This window comes from Elgaria multicarinata, chromosome 5 (assembly GCF_023053635.1).
Source record: "Elgaria multicarinata webbii isolate HBS135686 ecotype San Diego chromosome 5, rElgMul1.1.pri, whole genome shotgun sequence".
Lineage (NCBI taxonomy): Eukaryota > Metazoa > Chordata > Lepidosauria > Squamata > Anguidae > Elgaria > Elgaria multicarinata.
In genome coordinates, this window is record NC_086175.1 from 134,463,683 (window position 1) to 134,484,244 (window position 20,562).

Sequence of the window (20,562 nt, forward strand, 5' to 3'; positions counted from 1 at the left end):
CAGGGCAGCACGCTTACTAACAGGGACTGGCCGACGAGACCACATTACACCAGTCCTTTTCCAGCTTCATTGGCTGCCAGTCCAGGTCCGGGCCCGATTCAAGGTGCTGGTATTAACATTTAAAGCCCTAAACGGCTTGGGGCCAGGTTATCTGAAGGAACGCCTCCTCCCATATGTACCTGCCCGGACCCTAAGGTCATCCTCAGGGGTCCTTCTCCGTGAGCCCCTGCCAAAGGAAGTGAGGCAGGTGGCTACCAGGAGGAGGGCCTTCTCTGCTGTGGCACCCCGGCTGTGGAATGAGCTCCCTAAGGAGGTTCGCTTGGCATCTACATTATATGCTTTTAGACGTCAGGTGAAGACCTTTTTATTCTCCCAACATTTTAACAATCTATAAATACATTTTAACATGGTGTTTTAAATTTGTAATTTTGCATTGCTGCTGTTTTTATCTGGTTGAGCTTTTTTATTGTATTTTATATTATGGTTTTATACTGTTGTTTTATATTATGAATGGTTTTAATTTTTGTGAACCGCCCAGAGAGCTCCGGCTATTGGGCAGTATAGAAATGTAATAAATAAATAAATAAATAAATAAAATCCTTTTATCTTCCCTTGATTTGGTTCTTGTCTGCTTCTGGCCATGGCTGGAATGACACACATAAGTTATTATTATTATTATTATTATTATTTATTTATTTATTTATTTATTTATTTATATAGCACCATCAGTGTACATGGTGCTGTACAGAGTAAAACAGTAAATAGCAAGACCCTGCCGCATAGGCTTACAATCTAATAAAATCATAGTAAAACAATAAGGAGGGGAAGAGAATGCAAACAGGTACAGGGTAGGGTAAGCAGGCACAGGGTAGGGTAAAACTAACAGTAGAAAGTAACAGTAGAAGTCTGCACAAAATCAAGTTTTAAAAGCTTTAGGAAAAAGAAAAGTTTTTAGTTGAGCTTTAAAAGCTGCGGTTGAACTTGTAGTTCTCAAATGTTCTGGAAGAGCGTTCCAGGCGTAAGGGGCAGCAGAAGAGAATGGACGAAGCCGAGCAAGGGAAGTAGAGGCCCTTGGGCAGGCGAGAAACATGGCATCAGAGGAGCGAAGAGCACGAGCGGGGCAATAGTGTGAGATGAGAGAGGAGAGATAGGAAGGAGAAGTTTATATTGGATTCTGTAGTGAATTGGAAGCCAATGAAGAGATTTCAGAAGCGGAGTAACATGGTCGGAGCGGCGAGCCAAGAAGATGATCTTTGCGGCAGAGTGGTGAACAGAAACCAACGGACTGATGTGAGAAGAAGGAAGGCCAGAGAGAAGAAGGAATAAGAGAGAAGAAGAAGAAGTGCATCCTTTGGAGAGAGGCATTGTTTAGTACAGGGGCAGGCAATTCCCATCAGCTCTAACCAGCATCGCTAGTGGTGAAGGAGGACCACATGTCCTCCATCACAGCTTTAGCAGATACTTTGTGCATTCTAGGTAGGGTACCACTTAAAGTCAGATTTTAAGACTCAGCAACCCTGTTCAGACAACACGCTAAGCCACAATGGTTAAGTACTTTGAGCTAAACATTATGGTGTAACATCTCGTGGGAACCATTCCTAACTATGGTGGCTAGGTAACCATGATTTAAACATGCTCGCTAACAATTTGTTGCAAAAGGGTTAGCGGCCTAACCAGGGTGGATTTGATTTAAATCATGATTTAAATCATGATTTAAATCACTACTCAGAAAAACTTGATTTAATCATGTGACCCACCCCCCACTCCAAAAAAGTGCACTCTTCCTCGCTATATTTTACACAACTCAAGAGTTCCCAAAGACTCATTCTTGTTGGTATAATCTTAATATTTACAACTAGATTAAGGTTTCATTTTTAGAATAGCAACTTTTCAGATTAGTTTTACAGTTATATAAAAAAAATACTGATTTGTTTATACTATTAGAAACACATCATAGATAGATAATTATGAAATTATTGCAAGGTGAACTATCTCCAGTTTAATAGGGTAATCACTCATATTTGGGCAACTTTTCTGCTGTACTTTATTGGAAGGAGAAAAATAATCTTACAGAAACCTCTGGAAGAGCATGTCATTGTGAATGGATTAATGGAATTCATTTACCAAAAAATTTAAACAGCCTCATGCTACATAAATAAAAAAAATGAAAATAAGAACTAATCCTTATTTCATGATGAGTAACTTTTGGACTATAATGTATCTTAAATAGAAAAATATCTTTAGATAGATTTTTCCTCAAAAAGCATTTTATTAAAAAAAATCCAATTTAAATCAAAAAATCCATTTTTAAAATTTATTTTTTTAAATCGTTGATTTTTATCCACCCTGGGCCGAACTGTGGCTTAGTGTGTTGTCTGAACAGGCCCTGAGATAGAACCAGCTTGGTGAGAGAGGTTCCTTTCTGGTGTATACTAGTTCCTCGACACTGGAATTCTCTACAGTGTTTCTTGAACATATGATCCATATTTATTATTTATTGCATTTCTATACCACCCAATAGCCGAAGCTATGCCCAGATGGTACAGCAAGTGCATTGAAAGAGGCAATCTTGGTAGCCTCAGCTAGCAGATTATTTTGCTCTGGAGATTGGTCAGAGTTGCTTAGAAGCAATTTATGCCCCATGTGACCACAGTGATGGAAAGTGTGGTTTAAATGTTTTCTGGTGGTAGTTTTATATGCTTCTGAGTGCTTTGCTCAGACTATACACATGAGTACGGAAGAGAAATTAAAATGTTAAGGAAGCCAAATGTAAAGCAGAATAAGAAGAAATGGAGAGGAGCTTTTGTGTGAGAATTAGAATATGTCTACATTTGTAAGGCAAGACAGAAGAAAGGAAAAACACTTCCACATAGCACATGTTCTTGTTGGTGTAGCCCAATGTGCTTGGAAGACTGTTATAGAATTCATGCCTTCCTTACAGCACAGGGTCATAGAAGATTTGTTGCCTGCACACATAAACATGAAAATTGACATCAGCCAGTTCCTTTTGCCTACACTAACGTCATAGCTTCCAGCAACACTCCTTAACCTATAGTAAGGCAGACTTAGCCTTTCAGTGCTATGGAGAACTGGGCTGTCTTTCAGAATAGAGGAAAGATCATAGAATCATAGAATAGCAGAGTTGGAAGGGGCCTACAAGGCCATCGAGTCCAACCCCCTAAATAAGATTTTCCTTTTGAGAGCGAATAGCTGAACCGGCTCTTTCGAGATGTGCCAAGAAGGAAGGGCCCTGCAGGCCAATTACTGCAAAACGGTGTTGAACGTGGAATTAAAGCTTCACAATATTGAGAAGGAAATGGTGTGGTTTTGTTAGCTTAATAATTAGTGGGAGCTTGTCTCAAGACATGAAATTCTTGACATTTTTTCATGCTGTGGACTCTGCAAGCTTGTGTGGGTGTTTCCCTGTCAGGTGCTGCCCCTTTCCCATCTGAACCAAATCTGTCCTTAAATCAAAAGATGGTGAACAAAAGTACTTGATTCTCTTAGGTTGTCCATGCAGCCTAAAATAAAATAAACCTTTAATATATTTTTGTTATATGCACAGCCATTGTGTGCAATTTAAAGGTGGGTGTTGTTAAACTTCTGGGCTTGGAATAGATTGTCTTTTTTGGCGGGGAGGACAACGTATCTCACTGAAAATCATCTTTATTTAACTGCAGCTAGAGCACCTGTGGACACCCCCATTGGCACACACAAAGTCCCCTACACCTCCCTAGTTGTTGTCTGCATGGTGCAAAGTGATCAGGGGATCAGACCCAATCCCTGCCTTGTGTTCATTTTCTTGGGTTGGTTGCTTGCCTTTTAGCCTCACCAGTTGGCCTTTTGAAATTGGTAGCCATTCTGTGAATGGACATGCCCCCATCGGAGCAATTTTGTGATGGTGCCCATGACGCTTTCTCAGTATTCCAAATATGTACTGAAGTTAGTTCTCTTCCAGGCATGAGATTGGCCCCATAAACCTAGAGTGGATTCAGGCAACCAGAAGCTACATCATTGATGTAGTGGCTAAAGTGTTGGACTGGGAGTCGGGAGATCCAGGTTCTAGTCCCCACTTGGCCATGGAAACCCACTGGGTGGCCTTGGGCCAGTCACAGACTCTCAGCCTCACAGGGTGGTTGTTGTGAGGATAAAATGGGTTCCTTGGAGGAAAAAAGGTGCGATATAAATGCAGTAAATAATCTTTCAACATAATACCTATAACTCAGTGGGAAGCAGTTGTCTGTAACCTGTGTCTATGTTTCTAAGAATCGCCCTACTATGCCACGACACCTGTGAATTTTTGAAGCGTTCAAGACACTTCACCTAAAATGTAGTAATATGATGTGGACGGTACTTTTCCATGAAATACAATTTTAAAATGCAGCATGATTTAATGCACTTCATTTTTAGAAAGGGCAACAGTGGATCTGTGATAACACTTGGGAAGACTAATAAGGATGCTCTTGCGCTTTCTGAAGGTCAGAAAGAAGATCTGTACTTCCATCTAAATGTGGCCTGTTAAAGAGAAGCTCCAGTTGTACCATCAGCTTGAGGGACATTGGGTGGGTATGATGACAGTCCCTACAGAGAGTCATGTATGAGTGAAATAGCCATGAGCTGTTGAAGTTGAGGAGCACATTTCAGGGCTAGCCATTGTCTTAAAAAAAAAAATTGGAGTTCAACATTAAATCAATTCCATTAATTTATAACCATGCATGAAGTCTTCAAGAAGACCTTTTTTCCTATTCTGTAATACTGCAACTCTTTCCCCAAGCCCTTGGGATAAGATAGGACATACAACAAAGTAAATTAAAAATAAGCTCACTATAGAACATAAATGAATAGTGCATTCTCTGACTCTGAAAGGAAAATAATAGTAACACCTCCTTTTCATTTCTTTGCTGAGACAGCCACTGTTCTCTTATTCAGTGCTAAGCCACAGCTGGTGACAAAGCATATTCTTTACATATATTCCCCCTGGTGTGCAGGTTTTAAAATCTGGTAACTTCTTACATAGTGCCCTGCATTATTATTGGTGGTTGTTGTTGTTTTTAATTGGATCCTGTCAGTAGCAGTTCATGTTTATTTCTGACAGCAGCTTTTGCATTGATTTTACATGGCAATTTTGTCATTCTTCAAGTTACTAAATGTTGAAGGATGTCCTTGTGGAACACTGTGCCTGAGGTATGAGTGCAAACTAGGTGGGAGGGCTGATTGCTGATTGCGGGGTGATTGCATCATTCTTGCAACGTGCCTTTCAAATAGATGTGTGACTCATCAAGCAGGTAATATCCAGACTAGGTGATCAAAATGACAGGAAACTTAAATATGTAATTGAAATTGAAATTGCCTTTAAGCTAAATTGGGGTCCTCTCACCACTGTTGCTGCTGCACCCCTGCCCATCCTTTGTATATATCCTTTCTCCTAAAGGAGGCAAAATGTTATGTTTGGTCCTTTGGATCTGGCTAAAACAGCCAGGCTGAGAGCTAGGAAGTGTTGGAAAGCCCAATTGGCAGCGGCGTGGTCCATTAGCTGGCTGCTTGTCCTGTACATACAAGTTCTGGAGCAAATATCTATTTGCCTAATAGGTGGTCTGGCCTGAGATGGCTATTAATTATGTTAGTTTGTAAATTAAAAGGTTCTCAATTAGGGTGACATTATGGAATGTCCCTCCAATGGCAACTGGATTAAAAGATTAGTCTGGAAATGTGCTTTAAAAGGTGAGAAATATTTTAGCAAAGTATATAATGTAAGGCGCAGAACAATAATAAACTAAAACATTAAAACTAATTATCTAATGTTGCAGCTTTTGATTAGGACATAACACAGGGCAAAACGTCTGAGTGAAACAGATTATTCTCATTCACTTTGGAGGAGAGGGAAATGGCTTGATTGAGGAGACAAGGTAGCTCTTCAAGGCTGAAGGAGCTGCATGAATGAGAGTGGGGAATGGGGTGACGTGGAGGGAACAAAAGTGGTTGATAGCAGGTGAGTTTGCTGAGTGTGTAAAAACTGGGTTGCTGTTTTCCTATCCATAGCCATAATTGGGGGGAAATGCCCATTGGTTTGGGTTGCCATTTGTGACTTCACATTTTACTGAGCAGAGAAAATTCCAGAAAAGGGAATAACCTGCTTTCTACTAGACTATCTAGATTGATTTTGAATATTGAGGCTGCTGCATGTCACTAGAAGGGAAATGCATCATATCGGAGTGAGAGCATTTCCACAGGGTCATGCAGGATTATTTAAACTCCTGTGAATTGCTAGAATGTCGGTATTATTTAACTAATACTAGTGTCTCTCGTGTATACAATATGCTGTTTTTAATAGGTCAGACTGTTCAGCAGAGATTTTGAGAAGAGACAAAAATGAACCAATGTGGTAACTTAATTATATTAAATGTATAGAAGAAAAGTTTGCCGCTGTGGCACACGGATCACTGTTCCGAGACAAGTAGCTTTATGCTCAAAACCATGGAGTGTTCACAAGCAGCATTTGCATCATATCTAGCTGTTTTGAGAGACCATTCAAAGATGGAAAGCATAATGGAAGAATGTGGGGAGAAAATGACTACATGGGCGTTTGTTATCTCCTGTGGCTGTGTGGATTGATTTTAAATCAAATCCTCCTGTGCATAAGCAGGCTTCTTTATAGCATCCTTAATCTATTCCATTCCATTCTCCCTCTTCCTCCACCCCTAATTCTGCAACAGGGTTCACCAATTTTTTCTATTGGAATAAATGTCATGAACCAGGACACGAACCCCTGTCTTCAGAGGATTCTGACCCCTGACAAGGGGTCAGGAAGAGGACTTGGCTAAGGAAAGGCATTGTGAGGCTTCCACCTACCAGGGACCCAGTGTCACAGCTATTGATGCTTTTTCACCACTTGATGTTATGGGGCTTGCACATGCCTGTGATAATGTTAGAAAATATTCATCTTCACTGATACATATGATTATGGCAGTTCCTGCATGTAGTACACACACCGTTCTCCTACACTGAAGTGGGAAAGTTGGACAGGAACTTGCTGGAGGGTTTAAGTTTGGGATGGCCTATCCTTTGTCACGTGTCTGGACTAGATGATTTCTGGAGTCCCTTGAAACTGGTGATTCCACAGAAGCCCAGGCCTTGTAACCTTGTCAAACAATTGCTTAAAATGAAAATGCCTAAGGGCGGGGGAAAAGTGTGGAATCTCAAAGAATTCCATCTGTGGTGTAGATTGTTGTGGCACCTTAGAAACTAACGTATTTATTCCAGGATAAGATTTCATGGACACTGTCCACTTCATCAGATGCCTGATGTTCAAAGAGTTCAATTCTTTCCATTATAAGACACTGTTTTCAGTTGCCCAGCAAATTAACTATCCAGGACCAAACTTTCCATAACAAATGTGTACCACAGGCTGAAAAGCTCGATATTTCTGCCAGAAATAACCCAAGATCTAGCTTGCGGGGAGGGAGGGGTGTAGGAGTACATGGAAGGATAGTTAGTAAATGTTGTGTCAGGCTGCTGGCTTCCTACTGGGGTTAAGTGTCTAGAATATGCAGCAAAACTGAATTGCAGTGGAATGCAGTTGCTCACAGTTGAGTTTTTCCTGACCATTGTTTCTTCTTAAAAGATTGTTGGTGCCACCCCTCATATTTTCTGCTAGTCAGAAGCTGCTGCTGAGCTCAGCAGAGTTAAGGTATGTTAAGTTCATTATTAATGTCCAGAAACTGTTAAACTGGAAATTCCATTAAATATAAAACTTGTCTGAAGCAGCCACCGTTCTGTTAACAAGGTAATAAGATTAAGACTTTATTTCTCAGGGTTATAAATCTCTTTCTGCTTACTATTTGAATGTTTTACTCACTCATGTAGTTTGGCAGGCCAGTCAAGGCAAAGAATGGAGGAGATTGGATGCAACTTAACATCATAAATTATGGTGTTGCACCAGTTCAACAACAGGGTGCTGTAACTATGCCATGTTATGACCCTGCACACGTAAAAGTTGCACAGAAAGGGAATAGGAACAGGATGAGGGAAGTGGCATCATTAATCCTCTCTGTGTTGACAGAACCAGGGAAGTTCCCTTTGTGCTTGCAGTCCCAAAACACGATGCTTGCAATCCCAATGTTGCAGCCCAAAATTGTGCATGCTAAGTGTTGAGGCCTGTAGCTTAAGCAGCTTCTGCACAGTAAAGCCTTGTGCCACTTGCTTCTTATATGATGTTGATACATTTTGCATGAGTTCCAGTCTGGAAGGCTCTGTATGTTCAAGCTGCAATTACTCCCAGAGAATTGAGAGACAGAAGATGTTGTCTTTTATTGAGCATACTTCTGTTGGTATGAATGTGTTCGCTAATCATCAGCAAGAGAGAGCGCAAATGTTCTCTCTAGGCTATCCTTCCATTCTGCTTAATGACGGGTGTTCTGTAACTCAGAAGTATGCCTACCCTTTCTTAATAGAAGTAGGTCTAATGAAAGATAGCTGACAGATTGTATCTCCCCCGGGTTATGTTGGAAGACACTGAGATTGATATGCAGGGCTGTGTGTACTCCATAATTTTGTGCAAGTACAATATTTGATATTGGGTGCTAAATTCAGCATCTTCCTAGCTTTTAGGGTTGAAAAGGCAAACTTGCTGAGTGTGTGAGGAACGCTTGATAAAATTGCAGTAGGATGTTTGGGCCGTGTGGAGGGGCGATTTTTCAGTGGTCAGGGAACAAAGCATCACTGTGCTACATAGGTTCTTGCACTTCTCCATGACTGTTAGCCAGAATAAATTACAAGCTGGGTGCCCATGGACACTCACCATGATGTGACAGCCCCCATGGGTAAATGAAGCCACAGTGGGCTGTTGAGATGTCAGAACAGGCTGAGTGATAGAGCACTGTGCCTTGCATGCAGATACTAAAAATGCCAACAATCCCAGGTTCAGTCAAGGGAAAGACTTTTGCCTGAGGCCTTGGAGAGCTGCTGCCATGTCAGTCTAGACAACACTGAGCTAGATGGACCTCTGGACTGACTGTATAAGGCAGCTTTCTATGTTTCTATCCTGATTGGGTTGCTTGGATCTGAGCTGTAAGATTGAAGCTAAGATTGGGAACATAGCACATTCAGCTACAGAATGGCTTATTTGAACTCTTTTCCACAATAATGGGCTAATTTAGAGGGAGTATTCCTTGTATTGCAGGGGATGGTGAGAAAAGTTGGTACCACTTAAACAATGGTACTAACCATTATCATTTTATGTTTCTCTGGACAAACCTGAAAATGGAGCTTTACGCAGGGTGTCCACTGGGATGAGGTGCAGACATTAGTCCCAGCATTTTCAAGGACCCTTCCATCCCCCTACCCCCAGGAGAAACAGCTAGTGTTGCATATCCTACATGTCCTGTGTTCTTGCAGTGTAAGCAGGCATGGTGAAAGGAAATGAATCCTGTGAATCTGGCCTTAACAGTAGATTTGAACTTCTGCTTTTCAGCTGTCAATACAAATAAGAAATAAGGAAAACCTGTAATACGTGTTTTGTAAAATGGTGTTGCAATCCGGCATGTACATTTCTTTTTTTAAAAGAAGGTAATTGGAATTAAGTAGAACTAAGCCGGTGTTTATTGCAGTCTTCCTAAGGATGAAGAAGAAATACCCTTGATAGGTAGCAGCCTTACTTAGTTTCTGATTTTGCCTTTTATTTTTTAAAATTATATAGTGCCTTCCATGTGCATGGGTGCCGTAGAAAGTAGAAGAGAAGTCCTTGCCCCAAGGAACTTTCAGTCTAAAATTTAACACAATGGAGACAACAGAGGGGGGGAAAGGAAGGAAATTGAGTCAGGGGGTAAATGGAAAGAATATGCATTCATTTCAGCTACACATTGTTGGGTGTGGGGATGAAGGGAGCAGTAAACAGGAAATATTTTTATACCAACATAATATAACAGCATTTTTAATCTGGTCACTTGTCAAACTGTGAATTTTGTTTAGCTTACTTTAAGCCACTCTTTCCTCTAAACTCACTCCGTTTCAGAAAATGATCGGATAAGGTTCATTAGACAGAGTCTCATGTGTTCATTTCCTCCACTTGTAAGGAAATTCCTAGCCATCTACATCAGCTATATTGTTTCTTAATCTGTAATACAAGTAATGTGATTTGAAGCCTTTACTAGCGTGTTAATTGTTTGACCTCTGATTTAAAATACAAATGCAGCTGAACTGTCAAGTGGCATTTAAGAGTTGTCATGCAGGCAAACTCAAAGAAAGTTTGGATTATGTTAATAAACTGTATTGTCCTTTAGTGAAAAGTAATATAGTTGGCAAAATACTTCATAAGGTGCTTACTTTCCCCTTGAATATCTGGCACATGTGGCACAGTTTTAATATCTGGCCTCACTTAAGATGTTTTAAAAATGTTTTTAGGATGTTTTTAACAATGTATATTTATGTTTTAATTGAGTATTACATATTTTATCGTTTATTGTTGTTCCCCGCCTCAATCAAAATGGAGAGGCGGGCAAGAAATTATTATTATTATTATTATTATTATTATTATTATTATTATTATTATTATTATTATTTGCCATTTAAATTTGCAGAAAGTGTGCGAAGTTTGGGTATGAGAGACCCTGGATCAGATTTCTACTCGGTCATGAACTTTGCCAAAGCCACCTGGGCTAGTCACTATGGCTTGTATTGTGAGATCTGTCGATGAAAGGAAGTTCCCAAAGGGAGACTTCTCTGTCCCCACCTCCCTGCATAATGTACTTCAATACATTGAGAAGTGCTACAAGTAAAGATTGCTAAGTGATATGAAACCTCTAGGAAGGAAGGAAGGAAAGAGAAGGAGGAAGCCAGCAACCAACTCCTGATTCATGGTTAAGAAATCAGCAGCATTACAATTGCACCAGTCCTAAATGAACAGTTTTTATATTTGTTACACTCCTCAGTGTGACTGTGTTTTGTCCAGCATAGTGTGTGTGTGTGTGTGGCCATGGCCATGGCCGTAAGCTGTAATTTGCAATTGTTTCAGTTGTAACAGTAGACATCAATGGTGAGCTAATCAGATTTATGAGAAATCAGGCTATCCACTTGAAATGCCATAACATATTTTGCTTCCTGCAATTCTTGTGCATTCTATTAAAGTAGGGCTGGGTAACTGGACGGTCTAGAGGCCGTTTTTGCTCATTGGATCCTGCCTGCAGGCCACACACAACCCCCGTAGCACCAAATAAAAAAATAAAAAACACATTTTAAAATGGCATCTGTAGCGGCTATGAAGTGCCAAAAGGATCCTTTTGAAAGGATCCTAAGAAAGCCATAAAGACTGATTTCTTCTGGCAGGCCTAACAAGCTGAATTTTAAGATGCCTTTTTTAATGGTGTGCTGCTTTTAATGATGCGCTGGTTTTAAGTCTTTGAATTAGTTTTATATACTTTATGGTGTTTTTATTTGTATTGTACCCCGCCTCGATCCAGAGGGAGAGGCGGGTAACAAATAAATAAATATATTATTATTATTATTATTATCATCATCATCATCATCATCCTAATTAGCTTGTTTGTAAGCTAATTTTCACCCTTTGGGATCAAAATTAGCTCCCTTTGTTGTTGCTATAGCTGCTTTTTTCCCCCTGAAATGTTTTTACCAATTTCAGAGGGTGGCATGTTGTCCATCTCTGTAATAGAGGCTGCTATCCTGTGCTTGGTTGTTCCTGTGTGTGGTGGATCTATATCAAAAAGGAAAGACTAAAAGGACATTTTTAAAAGCTTTTAAAATAGCAATAAAACAGTATAATTTTAGCTGGAGTTTTAGCCAGCCATTTTAAAAAAACCACCCTGAGTTCTCTTGATGCCATTAGTCTCATTTCCTGCAAGTACTTCAGCATGGCTTTTTAAAACCTGAAGCTATTGATAGGTTCTGTTTCAGATTTCGGAAGTGGGCCGTTGGTGTGGTTTTTATAGTTGTTGAGTCTGTGGAAGACAAATCATTTAAAAGCAGATGGCATTCAAGTACAATCTTGCAGGAAGGTAGAAGGAGAATCTAAGTTAGTAAATATGTTTGCTTTTCAAACATTAACTGGTTCAGTCATTTGTACATAAAATTATTCCTTATATAAGCTAATTTAGGATTTTTTTAAAAAAAAACCAACACTGGATAAATGAGCTACTCCTAGCAAAACATGTCTGATATCCAAAGCAAATGGAATTATTAGGAGCTTCTCCTCCAATGACATCCCCAAGGATAAAACTTTTTTCCAATATAAGTGAATGGCTGTCATTCATTCCTGAGAGGAAGATATGCATTGAGATGCATGGTAAAATAAACCCCTCCCCGTATACCCATAACACATATCTTCTGGAACTGAGAAGAAACCTGTTGAGGGCTGCAATGGTTTTAGAAACACACACACACACTCTTCCATACAGTACACAGGCTCTTGGCTCGTAATGAGCATGAGTTACTTCATAACATTCACCTCTTTTCCTTCTTAATCTTTATTTTGTAGCCTACCAAAATCAACCAATAAAACACTGAAAGAGGTGTGATACATCTAATTAGGCCTGTTCACACATTGTTATCTGTTTCTTTTCTGGATAGCGCAAAAATTTGCACTTACCCAATGGGTTTAGTTTGCTACTAATGAGCTTCTTGTCATATGTTCTTGCTTTGCATCACTTGTGTGCAGTTGTCATAAACTAAAAATCTTTGAGTCCCTGCTTTATCTCAGTTGGTTACGATTGAAGCAGTAATCTTGTTTGTATATTGAATGTCAGCCTAAATGTTTCCCTGTTTTAAATGTCTTCCTGCATGATCTAGGAATGTGTTGACAACCACTTTGCAGTGAATTTGAGCTACCATCTCTGAGCATAGTAGTTGAAGTGAAAAAGCTACAAGCTTGCTAGTTCTGTGTTAAATATTCCCTACATTTCTTGCATAGCTAGAAATAGCACAGCATCCATTTTCATTTTGACAGTCCTGTCTGGCAGGGCTAAATCATTATCATTTCACTACTGCAAAAAATGGCAGAAGCTATAGCAGTTGGGGGGGACAGAGACTGTGAAACCGGATTAAGTGACAGTCCAACTGCCTATTAACATCTACTGGTCTTGATCAGCCTTCCCCATCCTGGTGGCCTCCAGGTATGTTGGACTTCAACTCCCATCATTCCTAGAAAAACCATTAGCATTGCTAATGATCATGCTGGCTGGGAATGATGGGAGTTACAGTTCAGCACATCCGGAGGGCACCAAGGTTAGGTAAGGGTGGTCTTGATGTTTAAATGGAACCTCTAAGTAGTTCTTGGAGCAAAGGAAGGCTGTTACTTTTATGACTTACTTGTGGATCTCCCAGAAGCATCTGATTGGCTGCTGTTTGGAAACAGGATGATACACTAGATATACAGACCGTAATAAATAACAATTTGAAGATAGAGTTTTGGTCCAGTCCAGCAGGGCTGCAGTTGTGTTCCATTCTCCTGTTACACATTTTGTTGGTTGTTTTTATGCTCTTCATGGTTTTAATTTTTGTGAACTGCCCAGAGAGCTTCGGCTATTGGGTGGTATGAAAATATAATAGATAAATAAATAAATAAATGTCAGAGTTGCTAAACTACTGGAATTGTAGGAGACACAAGGCTGTGTACCAGAAAAGAGTCATTGGCAGCCTAATGTGGGCTTTAATCTGAGCTCAGTTGCCTGCAAGGAGTATCCATTACTACTTCAGGCATTACAGTCCCCGTATTGAGGCTTTGTATTAAGAATCTGTATACGGTGTGCATTGCCCCAGTCATGCTTGCCAGCCTTGCTGAGATATGTTGCATATGACCGGGGCCGTGTACATAATAAGGCGCTTCTAAATGCTATGGCGAGTGCTGTAGCATTTTAACTGTTCACAAGTGCACGTTTTGTAAATAGCGTTCTTTCCCAGAGGTTTACTAGGGTAATTGAAATAAGGAAATGTTGTCTAAGCTTTGACTAGTCTATAAAATAAAATAATTAAAAATACATTGTCTGTAGAATAATCTTTTCTTGTCATTAATACTTCGGCAAAATTGCATGTAATGTTTGTCAGGTATAGATGCTGTATCTGTCCTTTTCCTTCTTTCTAAAGAGCTAATAGCTTTGGAGAAGAAGGATTTTGATTACGGAAAGCGAAAAGGCTAAATACTTTCCCCCAGAGTGCCATGTCCCTGATCTTCAAAGTACTAAAACCAAAACCATGGGAGAGTACATTGCATGTAGTTTGATTCTTATTTTAATAGCTTTTCATGGTATTTCATTGTTAGTGATGGTCAATGTGGAAGGCGGGCAACACCTAGTTACCGTATTTCTTCGATTGTAAGACACCATCGATTGTAAGACGCACACTAATTTCAGTACCACCAACAGAAAAAAAAAGCTTTGATTCTAACAAATAATAAACGCACCCGCGATTGTAAGACGCACCCTGCTTTTAGAGATGTTTATATGGTAAAAAAAAGTGTGTCTTAAAATCGAAGAAATGCGGTATGCATAATGTGATGGAATGTGGAGTGGTGCTATAAATTTAGATATATGTGTACATAAAGTACTGGAAACCCAAAATGTATCCGCTACAGTTTATCAACTACAATTAATTATCAATTAAGAGTGTCAATAAATATTGTTTATCGTTATTATTACTCCAAGTAAAAGCATTTTGAATACAACAGGTACGTAAAGCAACATGGTTAACCTGATAAAAAGTATGTGTCTTTACAGGGCTAACTGCTTTTTTCTGACTAAATATTTTTTTCTAAGCAAAATCTCATATCCTGGGCTGATACATGCAATGTATGCTACAGTTCTAGTTCTTCACATGCTGTAAGACATTTAGTAACCCATATTGTCTTTTGGAATGCTCTGTAACGCCAGCTAGTGGGAATAGATGGCAACTTCAATACTGTTGCCTGTTCTTATTAGCCCGTCTGACCTGGCAGTTGCCTTACAATGAACCTGAAGTTGAATAAATGCATCTTATATTGATATAAAATATTCATGCTCACCTTGTGGAGTAATTTTTTTTGTATTTGCTTCTTCTTTAATGCAGGTTCTTGATGGGAATGTATATGATCATCTTAAAGATTATTTAATGGCATTCAGCAGGACTGAATTAGAAATATGCCAAGCTGTACAAAGCACATTCCAATTTCTTTTGGAAACTTCCAGTCGGGTAAGCTTTTCAATATATGAATACCGTTTGTGCCAAAGTCGTCATGAAAGGTGATTAAGGAGGGTGCTGTGGCAGTCCTGAAATAGGAGGAACCTGAAATGATCAAGATCAAGAAAGCAGAGTACTGTACCAGCTCAACAGCAACAGAAACCACCTGGAAGGAGTGGTGCAACAGAGGCGAGACAGGCATAGCTGAGATGGAAAACCCTCAGTAAAGTAGAGGCCATAGCTTGGTGGTGCATTACATGCGGACCTCTTCCTGCATATGCCTTACATGTAGACAGTCTGGGGTTCAGTCCCTGGCATAAGTTAAAGGATCTCAAGTAGCAGGTAGCTAGAGGGAGGCATCTGCCTGCAACATTAGAAAGCTACTGCCAAGCAATGTAAGTGGTCTCAGGCTAGATGGGCCAATGGCCTGATCCAGTTTAAGGCAGTTTTGTATATCCAGAAACAAATGGGGGCAAGACTTGATGCTACCACCCTTTCCTCAGTTCCTTGCGACCAAAGTACCATGCCTTTGGTAACAGTGCATACCTCCAAACCAAAATTGCCTGCTCACTAAGGGGACAGGAGCTGCACAGCACTCCCTGGGCACTCCCAGAACTGTCCAGCGGCTTTGCGTAGTGAAGCAGCAAGGTTCCAGGACCCCAGTCTGGCAGACTGATGGGGGGGGGGGGAAGTCTGTCAGACTCTACCCCCATATTGGTCGCCTGCAACAAAGATGTTTTCGATCCCACGCCAAAACAGCACAGCGACTTTGAGTTCTGCATGTTCTGAGGCACAAAAACGTTTGGTCGCAGTATAAAGCAAAAAACATCCCCACCCACCATGCACTGTGGTTAGCAAGTAACATCTCAACGGGCCCATAAATATGCTGTGTATATCAGCTGTTGGCTGCATGGAAATCTGAGCTCGCAAGTGGATTTGGATGTTTGCTGGTCAGCACTCCTACTTGAGAACAGTAAACTTTGAGAACAGTAAACATTCCGTCCGTGGGTCATTTGCAAACCTGTATGCATTGCAATTGTAAGAGTCTGTTCGCTTGAAAACTGCAGCACTAAATTCTCTCTCTCTCTCATATTCATATATATATATGAATATATATATCAGGTGAAAATACCTATAAACCTATTTATTGTCTCTTTCAGGTAGTGCGAGATTGCAATTTTCAGCTGTTCTTACAAGAGAACTCTGTATTTCATAAGCCACAATCTTTCCAGTTCCAGCCCTGTGACAGTGACACCGTAAGAGTATTTTTTTTAAAAAAACAAAAACTTAATTTCATTCATTTGTTCAGTGCTTGAGAAGGGGCCGCAATGCAGAGAAGCCAGTTTGTAAATGGGACATGGTCTACACTCACAGAAATGGTTGTGTGGAGACTTTTGCATGGGCATGATCCAAAGAATTGTAAAATCACATTGCTGCAGGGACGACCATGCTGGTGTGCTGTTCAGAGTTTTGCGATCTTGTATAGTCTCTTTAACAGGCATGGAACACTGGATTGCAACCAAAATTATGTGTGCTTGAGTCCATTCAAATCAAGTGCACCTCACTCTGCCTTGGACTTTGAGAGATGGAGCTTTCTTCCAATTTCAGACATCCAAATCCTACAATTGTTGGAAGATCAAGATTGTACCAGCCTGTCGCACCCTCTCGTGGTGCACCTTCCACATCTAGTGTTTGCAGATTGGGCTTCATATATTCATAGGTGCCTCGATATCTAGAGCTCAGCACAAGTAGGCCCTATTTCCAGCACAGAATCAAGCTATTGGGGGCAGACTGGGTGTGCATGCATTGGGTCCTATGCATGTAGAATCCTATGCAAATATGAAGTCCAGTATGTGAAAGTTGTATAGGGTGAATATGCCACAGGGGGTGGGGGCAGGTTGGCATGATCCCAATTCTCCACTGCATGTAGGATTTGAACATCTACAGAGGCACTATAGTGGGGTTAAGAGTAAACCTTGTTCAATACTTTGTTCACAGATACAGTTTGCTAGTATTAGGTTGGGGTGAGAATCCATCTTCTACCTAATCCAGGTTTGTAACTGACCTATAACTTTGTAACAGACCTCTGTAATGGAGCCCAGTATTTTCACTAGACAAAGCACCTCATGCATTTGCCATATATGAAGTCCACACCCTGCTTACTGCCTTGTTTGTTTTTGAGGTGTGAATCCTCACTAAAGCTTTTTTAATTCCTTAACTTTATGTTGAGTCATTCAGTAACTGCAGGGCAGGTTGGAAAGGGTTTGCTAAAAACGTATCAAATTGTAGGAAATAGTTAATTGGTCTTCATCTTGAAATATTTCTCGAAATAGTACTGTCTCTCTAAATATTTGTAGGGGTCTATGGATATGATATTCAAAGATTCTCACTAGGTTAGACAGCTCTCTAAGTGGCTAAAAATAGTCATTTTCTGTGTTTGGTCTACTTAGAAAATAGAAAGCACTAATTTAAACCAAGTGTAGGGTTGTTGTTGTTGTTTTTTAAAAAGACCTTTTCTTGCAGCTGTTTGGTAAACTGTACTTACCAAGGAAAAAGGGTCTTGGCCCACTAACTTCAATGCTGCATTTGAGGAAAGGCAGATAAGCCTTGGGTAGCCTTGTTAAGAAAAACAAACTTGCCCTTGAAATTCACATGTTACGTTCTAACTTCTTCCAAAAGATAAGTTACTTCTATGTCTCTGACTTCTCCAGCAAATAGTTTACATCAAATACAAGGGTATACGAAAGGCAATGGGGCTGAGTTTTCCCTGATTAACCATATTTGCCTAACTGTGTTTGCCTTGCAGTTCTAACTGTGTTGTGTGTATATGTATATGTGTGTGTTTTGTCCTTGTGCAACCTTTGACATTCAGAGTTTTAGTGCCGTTCAGCTGGTGGATATTGAGCCCTCACCTGTCAGTGCTCTGAGAATGACCTTAGTAGAGGTATATGGCAGCATCTGCTATCACCATTTAATATATCGTGGTATTGCTGACATGCATGCTGACCAGGGGTGCTATGATGTAATCTGCTTCCATGCATAAGTGGCAAATGAATGCATAACATGTTAAGAACTAAACTCATCTTCACAGTACTGAGATCTCAGAACTTAGCTAAACTCTCTGCTTCCTCTGACTGGATCAAACAGCACAGAATTTGCAATCGTCCAGAATTTGAAATGAAGCCGGGCGCCAACACATTACCTCATACCTAAAATTGCTTCGCATTATCCTGTGATAGAGAGTGCCCCTTCACCTCCATTGACCTTTCTGTGAAGTGGTGGTGATTTTATTTACGTATTTGTTTTATTTATTTATTAAGATATTTATACATCACCTTGCTGCCTTATCTCTAAAGCACCCAAGGCAGCATACATCATCAAAAACCAATGATACACCACAGCAATGATAAACAAATAATATTAGGGCAACAACATGGCAGCTAATAAAGCAACATATATCTTGGGGGATAATTAAAAAATGTTTTATTGGTATTTTTGATATGTTTTAATCTATTCTACACTGCTGAGAGAACTTAGCTTATTAGGCAATGTAGAAGTGTAGTATTTTATTTATTATCAGCCAACTAGACCAGAAGCTTATTGGAACCACAGTCCTCAGACAGTGCCTAAATGTCATTAAAGAGGGGACCGAGCAGATCTCCTGAGCAAAGGAGTTTCAAATCCTAAGTGCTGCTACAGAATATTGTTACGATGTTTGAACTTTTCTGAGTGTTCTTGATCTATACTTCCAGTATTGAGGAATCCTTTGGCTGCCAGTTAACTGCCTAGAGCTGATTAATATACTTAAAACAAAGAGTACACAAAAACCTGTTTTAAGATGGGTTCAACTTCAGTTTCCTAAAAACAAGAATTAGTAAGGGGGAAATTTTAATAATAATAATAATAATAATAATAATAATAATAATAATAATAATAATAATTAAAAAAAATAGATTTGTTACCCGCCTCTCCCTCTGCATTGAGGTGGGGTACAACACGAATGTGAACATCATATAACTAATTAAAACATTTAAAACTAATACATTATTAAAAGCAGCACATTAAAAGGCAAATTTAAAATTCAACTGGGTAGGCCTGCCAGAAGAGATCAGTCTTTATGGCTTTCTTAAATTCCAGAAGACTGTTTTTGTTATTATTTATTAGTTTTACCACTCAGTAACAGACATTCCCTGGGCAGAGCACACAAACTAAGAACAAAAGAATAAAATACTATATAAACCCACAAAAGCTAAAAATAAAAAAAATACAATACCAATATTATACAGGAGAGCATTACTAAAGATGTTTAGCTCATTATAGTTGATCAAGGAATATTATTTCATAAACATTTCAAATTTTAATAGTCTAAAAGGAGAACGTCCATCTAAGCACAAAGTTTTTTTGCCCAGCTATCAAGTTCATTGGCTTGGTGAGCTTGTAGAGCTGTCTTCCCCAACCTGATAACCTCCAGATGTTTTGGGCGACAGCTCCCACCATTCCTGACCATTGGCTGTGCTGGCTGGGGCTGATGGGAGTTGAAGTCCCAAACAACTGGAAGGTAGCAGGTTGGGGAATACTGCTCTAGATAGTAAAGAAATACATTCCAAAAACAGATCATATATTTACAGTTTCTAGAATAATATTAACAGTGAAGTAATGGCCTGATTCCCACGTCACAATAACCCAGATTTTTCTTTAAAAATCTGAATTATTGTGAGTGCTGCAAGTCAAGGTGGCTAAACATCCCAGGGACACTATGTCCTTGGATTGTTTGCTATGGTGTGTGTACCAGCAATTCTGGCTTCTCTGTCTAACAACAAGCCATAGTTAGAAGCCATAGTTATACAATAACGTCTATAATTTTTTCTAGTCATCTGTATGTCAAACCTTTTAATGTTTATGCCTTATATAATATTTTTGGTCATTAATTGATGAGTGAGAACTATAAATATTCTTTTGTCCTTGGATATCAGTTTTATAGCTCTTTACTTAAATAACTCTTTGACCCAAATGATAAGGCTTTACAATTCAGCACTCTTCAAATATTTTTTTGACTTTGAGTAATAAACTTTATCTCAGCATTCTCTCTTTAGATATTAACCAGACCACCTTGTCAATTAGCTTTAGATATTCGTTACCTAGAACTCATTGAGAACCAGCTTGTGTCTTTGTGTGTTTTCTCTTTATTACAGTCACTAGTTTATACTTATTGACTTCTCCAAATTGTTATGGATCATTAAACATTTTCAGTGCTTCTTCCCTTGGCATTCCATAAAAGCATACATTATTTCATTTTGATGAATGTGAAATACTGATTTCTCAGTAGCCTTCCTAATAATTTCAATAACGCTAAATCAACTATTCTCTTAAAATCTGTAACAAGATGTCCTCCTAGGCATCCCATTT

General features: G+C 39.5%; 1 protein-coding gene across 2 annotated transcripts in view; it reads left to right on the plus strand.

Moving 5' to 3' along the window:
- The window catches only part of FCHSD2 (FCH and double SH3 domains 2), a 169,564-nt gene that overhangs the window by 89,156 nt on the left and 59,846 nt on the right, over nt 1-20,562 (plus strand). For both annotated transcript variants that reach the window (XM_063127236.1, XM_063127237.1), the window contains 2 exons: nt 15,046-15,168; nt 16,317-16,412. In XM_063127236.1, coding sequence (XP_062983306.1) covers nt 15,046-15,168; nt 16,317-16,412 — 219 coding nt within the window. The remainder of the gene's footprint in view (nt 1-15,045; nt 15,169-16,316; nt 16,413-20,562) is intronic.